At 58.6% G+C, this 8960-nt stretch overlaps 2 protein-coding genes across 2 annotated transcripts; both read right to left on the reverse strand.

Annotated features, from left to right (window-relative positions):
* Window positions 1-2470: 2470 nt before the first annotated feature.
* LBRM_29_0130 (putative proteasome regulatory non-ATPase subunit) lies at window positions 2471-5200 on the reverse strand (the record flags this gene model as incomplete). Its single annotated transcript, XM_001566311.1, has 1 exon — window positions 2471-5200. One exon carries the CDS (start codon window positions 5198-5200, stop codon window positions 2471-2473), a length of 2730 nt encoding a protein of 909 aa, XP_001566361.1.
* Window positions 5201-6464: 1264 nt separating this feature from the next.
* On the reverse strand, window positions 6465-8960 carry LBRM_29_0140 (conserved hypothetical protein; the record flags this gene model as incomplete). The annotated part of the gene is made up of 1 exon (XM_001566312.2): window positions 6465-8960. One exon carries the CDS (start codon window positions 8958-8960, stop codon window positions 6465-6467), a length of 2496 nt encoding a protein of 831 aa, XP_001566362.2.

The following is an 8960-nucleotide window of genomic DNA, read 5'->3' on the forward strand; positions in this document are numbered from 1 at the left end:
GGTGAGGAGGCGACAATGAAGGGACGACACGCACTGCCCGAATACATCAAAAAGAGAGGAGGCAAAGGGGATATTTGAGTATCACATTTATGCGCCCAGTGGGCTCATTTGCTCCGACAAGGAGGGACCTACACTCCACTCCACCACCGGCCCTGGCAGGTCACAGGCCCACCGCGCCGTGCAAAGCAGCCGTAGGCACGCGCCACAGCAGCGCGCCGACGCAGTCATCTGAGCGCAGGCCCTGGCGGGAACGCTGCACACCCACCCCACACGCCGCCACGTGCTCCATCTGCCTCGGGGTGGCGCAGGCGCCGCGCACCAGTAGGCAGTGAGAGCCGGGTGCGAGACGCTCGAGCCAGGCAGACACCCTGCCCACCACATGGGCCGCACAGACGTGTTCACCGTCGCAGGTCGCCCCGACGCATCGCCGTCCAGGGGCGGCCCGCCGACATCCGTATCGATGCATCGCTCTGGCCTCTCCCCGGCGTCGTCAGGTGCCTGACCCTGTCAACGCCAGAAGTGGGGCGGCATTGGCGGGGATAGGGGAGCTGCCTGACTTTCCCACGGAGTGGGGCACTGAACCCTGGGATCCCGCGCACTGGAGTGCTCCACCGACAGAAAAGGGAATTGAATGATAGAAGAGCACACGAAGACAGGAAGGCAGCGAGAAGAAGCAGGAGAAACTAATAGCAAAGGAAAACGAGAGGAAAAAGTAACAGGCAAAGGAGGCCGCAAGTTAGCCCGGATACGTCAAGTTCGCGTTGAGCCACTCAGAGGCACATGCGCAAAGGATAATGAGGGAGCGATAGGGAAGCGAGACGGGGAAGTCACAACATGGAGCGCTGCTCACACCAACACGTCGATGCGTTCGCCGATGAGTGAGATGTACCGTTTGCGAGACTCACAAACGCGAACGTAACAGCGCGAGCGGCCTACGTTACGTCAGTGCACTTGCGCGTAGGCATTTGCTATGCTGCCACTCTACCGCTTCTCCGTCTGCAGTCGACGGCATTCCCACCTGGTGGGAGGCGGAGAAAAAAAGAAAACGACAATCGGGGGCTGGCAAAAGTGGGAGACACACAAGCCGCACAACACAGCAGTAAAGCACGGAAGGAAGAAGTCGCTTGTCCGAGGAAAAAGCGTGAGATGCGAGGGAAGAAAGATCCACCCAAAGCGGTTCCTCTTGCTTCTGAGGAGAGGAGTGCACTCTGGGGGTGCACGTGTATGTATGCAAGTTTGTGTGTGTGTGGGTGTGTGGGTGTGGGTGTGTGGGTGTGTGGGTGTGTGTGGGGGGGGCGGGGGGTCTACCCGCGGCTGGTACGATAATTTAACGTGTCCACTTCGGTTTTGTGACGATCTTCGTTGTGGAAATTTGCGTGTTGCGCCCCACTGAGTGGGGGGGTCGTCGCTCACAATCGCTCACGGACAACAGTAGCGAAGATAAGGAGGGCAGTGAGCAGTTCAAGGGAGAGCCGTGACAGAGCTGGGCATGAAGTACGACTTGACGGTCAGTGCGCAACTTTATGTGAAGTAGAAAGTCACGCTGGATGGGAAAGAAAAAATGGGGGCTATGGTGTCGTGATACACAACATCCATACGCACAGAACGGTGCAGCCCGCCGTGAGTACCGGTGGCTCCCAAAGACATCATACGACCCGCAGAGGTCAGTGTGTGTGTGTGAGAAACAAAGCCGCCAGTCCCTCATCCACCTGCTGAAGAGGATGTGGTGAGGAAGAAGACATACGCACCAAGCCAGCGAATGTGGGCCTGCCCGCTGCCCTTCATCGAGGACAAAATGGAAGGAGGCATGCGTGGGGCGCAGCGAACGCACGCCACAGCAAGAAGAAACACCTGGTCATGTAGATGTATCCGCGCGCCAACAAAGCGACACCCACGTACCTTTCTGAGTCCCTCGTCACGTAGTCATGAGGGAGGCTTCATCTCAGTCTATGTGCACGCCGCCGGCACACACCGTCGCGCGATATGAACGCCGTGAAGAAGAGGAGACGAATAATCGAAACAGAAGGAAAAATAAACCGCCCACCGGCATTACATCAATCAGAGAGAGAGAGACACCGTCGCACGCACAGGCAGGTAACCACCTCACTCGGTCAAAGCAAAGAAGCATAAGGCGCTGATCGAGCAAGTGCACGCTGCCGCTTGACAGAGTCAACAACGCCTGCATGTTCTAGCACGAGAAGTGGCGGTGCCCTCACCTCGCCTTCTTCAAGCAGGAAAAACTCGCACGAGTACGTGTCACACGCACGCACCGACGCCTGCGCTTGTGCCTTTCATCTCGTCCCTTCATCGACACAGAAGAGCAGTGCCACGCTCATCCGTGTCCAACCGTGCACACTCGCGCGCGTCAAACGATCGAGATCCCTAACAACTACAGCCTACGAGCACACAAAAGAGAATGTGGACAATAACAAAACGCCCACTACGTTCTACCGTACGACGCACACAAGCCCTATTCCCCCTGAGGTCGCTCCTTCACGACGCAAATGCCCTCCAGTACCGTCCCAAGAGGCACATACTTGGCATCAGCGCATTCCACCTTGTCTGTCGCGCTAAGCAGCACCGGCGTCTTTTGAGTTTGAAAGCCGGTGATTGTTTTCGGATTGCCCGGTAGGGCCACCGTGTCCACTGGCAGACCGACACGCACCAGTACGGAGTCGACCGGCTCCATATTCTCATTGACAGTCATCATCATACGCGGGCTAATTGACGGGGTAATCGCGTAGAACATGTAGTGACATTCACCAAGCAGCGTGTTCGACAGGTCCAGAGAGCTGTGGAGAAGACTCAGCACACCCATCAGTGCCGTCATGCTCACTGCATTGTTGTCGTTCTGCAGACAGGAGAGGGTGAGGTGCCCCTTACCCATCGCGCAGAGACCTTCGGCCAGGCGCACCGCAAAGGTTGCCCCGGCAAAGACTGGCTTCTGGTAATAAGAGGAGAGGCTGTGCAACTTCGTGGCGACGCGGGCGTTGTTGCTCCCGGCCGCAACGATACCCATCGCTGTAATAGCGTTGGTGGCTGTCGGCAGGTCTGAGTCGTGGGCAAGTCGATTCAGCGTCTCCACGACCGGCATGTTGGGGTTGCCGGCGGAAAGAAGAGCGTAGACCAGCGGCACCGCGCAGCGCCCTGACATAGGATCCTTACCTTTGCTAACAGTGTCCGCTAGCAGCGAGTGAATAATGGCCCGCTTTGTCATCTCCATCCCGAGATCCTCGCCGACGGCTACGAGACCGACGCCGAGCACAGCGGCCGCCTTGTGATTCAGTGGCACCGTCTCCTCCCCCTCTGGCTTCGCTGCTGCCTCCTCGTTGGCGTTGCCCCCACCCGCCTCGTCCTCGTTCTTCTCCTCGTCATTCTCGGGCGCGTCGTCGTTCTCAGCGATGACATGGAAGAGGCTCTGAATGACGACGACGTTACCCGTGGCTGCAAAAGCGCAGCTGCGCACCACAATCTCCGTGTAGCGCTGAATCACCGCCGGTAGCGCGCGGGTGGCGTCCAGTAGGGTGTCCGCGGCTTCTTGGCGCCCCAGAAACATGCAGCCGAGTGCCAGGATCAGGTAACGCACACAGGGCTCCTTCAGCTTGCTCTCCGGCACCTCCATGAGGCAGTTCATCATCGTCTCAGAGATGTCCTCATCGGCAGAGGCCACGAACACAGTGGCGAGGCCGTAGGCGGCCATGCACTGCACCAAGAGCTTCTGCTCCGAGTCCGCCAGCAGCGGGATGAGTAGCTCCTTAACGTCCTCCTTGCGCGTGCCAGCGTAGGCGTAGCCCAGGCCAAGGATGGCACCAACAGCCACCTCTGTCTCTCGCGCGTTGATCTGCTCCGATAACAGCCCCAGCGCAGGATCAAAGGGATTCTTCACCCCACACATGACGATGCCAGAGGCGAGGCACGCGCCAGCCTTCACGTAGGTGCTCTCCGAGTAGAAGTACTTATCAATTTGCTGGAGGCCCTCCGTGTGGTCCCACAGGTGTAGCAGTCCAAGCGCAGCCGTGGTGGAGATGATGCGGTCCTCGCGCTGGTCGAAAAAAAAGGTGGGGGTGTCGGAGAGGAACTTGTCAGTGCCGTAGCCGCAGTTTGCCAGGCCGCTCACAAACGCACAGACCAAGTTGTTCTGCAGGTCCTTCGGACCGTTTTTCTCATCTGCCGACATCTTGAACACCTCCTCCAGAGTCTTAGGAGCCATGGAGCCGAGCTCCTGCGCCGTGTGGCGGTACAGCTGCGAGAGACCCATGTTGCCATTCGCATCCTGTAAGAGTTCGTCCTCCTCACAATCCAGATCAAGGAAGCACTTCTGCCTGGCACACAACAACGCCATTTGCAGGCGGCTTGGTTTGTCTGTACATTCCCTGAACAGCTGTGCAACGAGGCTGCGATCGTTCAGCATGAGGGCGATGAGCGACGCATCTGGGTAGGCCCGCATCTTCTTGTAGATATCGTACACCGTACGCAGCGCCTCGCTGTCCGAGGGGCGAGTCAAATACTTGCTGATTGCCGCGATGTAGCTTGCAATCCGCTTGTAGTTAGACGCCTCCACGAGCGGCAGAATGCGCACGACGCTGTCGATCTCCATGAGCAAGTCGATCGCCGTCGCTTCGTCTTGGTGTGCCAACATGTAGGACACGATCTGATCCACAAAGCCATTCAGGGAGTCGGTCGACTCCTTGTTGGCGGGCCGCTCGCGCCACTCCTCACTGATGGCGCCGGCGAGAAAGCGGAGATACTCGTGGCCCCACTGCGCCAAGTCGTTCTTCGTACCCTTGAGTTTGTGCTCCAGTAGTGTGCGGCCGCTACTGCCTGACTCTAGCGTCATGGAGATGAAGGAGAGGAGGTCGTGCAGGCGACGCGAGACAGAGGGGTCCTGGGAGCTCTTGAGCGCCGCCTCCAGCTGCGGATACAAAGCACGGACGTGCTTCAGCGGCGGTGGTACGGCAGCCAGGCTACTGCTGCTGCTTGTTTGAAGAAGATCCACCAGGCGCTCCACCGCAATCTTGGCGATACCCACATCGCTGTCGGCGGCTCGCGCCACAAGCAGCTCCACCTCCTCCTTGATGAACATGTCCTCCTCGCTCATCTTGCGCTCATGCTCCTTCTTTTTCCTCTCATTGATGGTGTCGCTCTTCTGTGGGTCCTTCGATGGCACATCGACCACCACCTCCTTTCCTTTAGAGTCCATAGCTGACGTACCGCTCTGAAGCGGGAGTGTATCGAGGAGAGGGTTGCGGAGGTTGTGGTAGTTTATAAGACGACAGCCACTCTCGCCTCGTAGCGGTAATGAGACGCCGAACGGCGGAAATTTGCGAGCGAAGGGGAGAGAGGATGCGGGGCTGATTGCGCGCGAGAGAGGAGTTCTAAGGAAGTGGAAAGGTGATGTGGAATAGAGCGACAATCGCGGGTGTGGCTGTCAGCTCCAGTGTCGACAGAGAAAAAAGAGAGAGAGAAAAAGGGGGGCGACGGGGCCAGCAACACGTTGCGGGAAGAGAACGACAGAATGAAGAGAGAGAAGTAGAAAAGAAAAATGGAGAGTGCGGCCTGCAGTGGTGCAGCTTCCAAATGCTTCGACAGCCGCACCACCGCATGTGTTCAACATGGATTCCAATGGGAAGAGAGAAGAGCGAAGGCGACATTAAAGAGGCGAGCCTTGATAGGAATCATGCATGGCAAGAACGTCAGGAAGCAGCCTCGCGACGCACAGATGACTGTGTCAGCATAGAGAGAGGGTGGAAAGGAGAAGAGAAGGCCATAGCATGACGATCCTGGTAAACCTCTTGAGATGCAGCAACGCAGGCGGAGGCCCTCACGACTGTCATGGAGGCATTTGCTAAGAGAAACGTCCACAGCAGGTATGCTGCTCAGCGCAGGCGGGTGTATGCACACTGTATGTGGGTCTCGAGCGTCAGTTCTGTTTTGCTTTGGGGTTCGTGTCGTCTTGGTGCGCGCAACGACAAAGCGCCTCCCAAGTTACTGAGGACGCGTGTACATGGGAGCACGGCTTCATGGTCCGGGCAGGAGCGCCAGCACACACAGCCGCGCACACGCATCGAACACGAGGAGGAGGCAGGGCCGCACCGACGCTCCTCGTGTGAGTTAAGCGCGTCGGGGAAGAGCAAAACGAAGAGCCAGAAGAGGGAGACGGCGAGTGAGTGTACGCCGAAAAAAACGCCACCAACGTGCGAAGATGATGAAACTCCAAGCAGTGGTGTGGGGGGGAGGGGGAAGGGGGGGCAGACAGGACAACATGCCCTCTCTATACATCGTAGGTGACAAACAGGGGAAAACAGGAAGGAAACAAAGACATCGACGCCCCCACACACGTGACAGAAGAAACAGAGGTCCCACACACCCCTCTCCACCTCTCCGCACGTGGGCGACAAGCACACACACATAGAGGCGCGCCACGAACGGCCCTACCGCCACCATCATACGCGTTCACTCTCTCCTCACGCCAAGAACTGCGAGAGCTGTCGGACGAGGGAAGCAAAGTACACGCAGTTGCTGTCAGCCGAATGCTGACCTTGAGCGGGAAGCTCCATGTTCAGGAGCGCCTGGAATTCTGTTATCTGCTGTACCACACGCTCCTCCCCAGAGCCGACCGACAGTACACCGAGGCAATTGCACAGCAGGACGTTGAGGAAGTGGAAGACGATCCCCGATTGGCGACTGCAGTCGTATGCGAGCCCTCGATTGCGGCAGAGGGAAAAGAAGGAGGAGTGGCGAATAGAGGAAATGTACGGGTTGTACAGAACGCCGCTGTACACATACACGAGCGGCTTGCCGGTGCTCTGGTTCACACAGGAGCCTTCCTTCTCGTCCCACACACTGCCGCTGAAGACACTGGCGAGCGCATGCACAGAGGCCTGCGTAGTAAGCCCGAAGTCCACGTCTACACCCCAGAGCCGCGGCTGAGAAGAGGAAGAAGCAGTGTTCTCGGCGTCGACTTCGTTGGTGACCACGAAGTCGACCGACAGGTAGCCTATAATACGCTTGCGATACGCCGCCTGGCCAAGGCTGAGAGAAGCGCCGCGTACCGCCGCGTACGGCACACTGGTGCGGTATGGGAAGAGTGACCCCATCGCGGTGAAGGCCGGGGCCAGAAGCGGCTCTACTACGGACTCAATCCGCACCACACCAGAAGGGGCGACAAACAAGTTTGCCGTGACAGAGGCGCAAAGCCCGGGCAGAACGGCCTCGACACATCCACCCACGGTGTCAAACATGGTGAGGTACGCCTCCCAGTTGGGGTAGCTGCTTGGATGCAAGAGCCGCATGCGCTTCGCACCATGTACCTCCAACTCATGAAACACCGCCGCGCTCAGCGCGGCATGGGACGCGGCGTCGATGGAGCTAGCCCCAGAGTCCACACCCTGCAGAGAACGTAGGCGGCTCACGTCGAGGTATGCGTGGCCTTGACTGCCAAACTCGTTCTCCAACTTGATCAGCCAACGCTGGACTGCGCGGCGACTGAGGATGAGGCCCGTCAAGGCATGCAAGAGGTTCGTTCTAGAGTGCAGCTGCGTCGCGCCGGGAGGTGTCAGAACGTCCGCAGCCTCCAGTAAGCGCTTGCAACCGCTCTTGGAGCCGTAGCCCTGCACCAGACGTGGCTCTGACGACAGCAGCGGTATGTTCAGCTGCGTTGCCAATGTCAGCTCTTCTGCCCCAACGACGCCGGGTACGATGTAGGCTGGCTTGCCAGTACACAGGGCAGAGAGCAGCTTTAGGAGACGCGGGGAGAGCAGCACTATACGTGTGAGACTCATCCCAGCAGGAAGCCGCTGTGTGTTCTCGGGTACCACAAACGTCAAGCGACCGGCGACAGTTGGCACGCCGCTCTCAGCAAGCAGACTTGTGTAATACTGTTGCACCTCCGCCTCCGGCCTCACCGGCACCACAACGACAAGCTGCACGCGCGGGTCCACTAGCATGCTCAGTCGTGTTAGCTGCCCCAGCTGCCTCGCTTCGTAGAAGGGCATCCTCTTCGCTTGGTAAGTGGGGTAAGAAAGAGAAGGAAGGTGAACTACCGTGCGACGGCTCTCTTCAATGCGCGGCCATGCAGCCCTGAATTCCCTCATCGTCTCTTGCCACTGCTTCATGCGAGTCTCGCGGAAGGAACGAATGGTGCGACGCGTCAGGCAGAGTGCGCGGTACATTGCCCACTGTCGCTGAATGGAAATAGCAGCGCGGGTGCCGATCAGCAGGTGGATGTAGGCGATGCGCTGCCGATACATGCGCCACGTCGACTGGATCTTGGCAGACGCCACTTGCTGACGCTGGTGGCCGTAGCGGTACGGGCGTGACGCATCCATGAGCAAGGGGAGCACCTCCTCGGCGTTCGTGATGCACTCTAGCATCTCCGTCGTAGAGATTAAGTCGGGCGCCTGATAAGAGGCCAGCTGGGCGAGCCGCTTACCATCCACGTAGACCAGCTCAACACTGTAGCTCAGCAGCATCTCCTCCAGTACCTCGATAAGGCGCTCTACCTCGCTCCAGCTTGACGCGTAGTGCCGCTTGAAGGAGGCAAACTCAGGCGTGTTGCGTAGCGTCTTTCCCTTGCGTATGATGAACTCGTGCATCGAGTACCAGTCAAGCAGCTCCGTGTAGGTGCGCGTGTCCTCTCGTACGGGACCGGCGGCGTGAAGCGAGTCAGCTGTAGCACCAGCCAATGACGGAGACGAGCCAGACGCAGACATCCGCGGAGGGCTCGCTGTCGGGGACGCGGCGGCATGCACGGTGCACCGCTGCACACGCCTCTCCTGTGCCTGTGTCGCCTCCCACTCCTGAAGCTCGCTCAGATTCAGAGAGGCTGGTATTTTGGATACCTCTTCCATGTCCAACTTGTAGGCGCGGACAGAGTTGAAGCCAGATTTTTCGGTCATGACGTGCGGACGGCGCTGCCGCTTATCTGGTGCTTTGTGCAGCTGCACCCGCTGCGACCGCAT

This window comes from Leishmania braziliensis, chromosome 29 (genome assembly GCF_000002845.2).
Source record: "Leishmania braziliensis MHOM/BR/75/M2904 complete genome, chromosome 29".
NCBI lineage: Eukaryota > Euglenozoa > Kinetoplastea > Trypanosomatida > Trypanosomatidae > Leishmania > Leishmania braziliensis.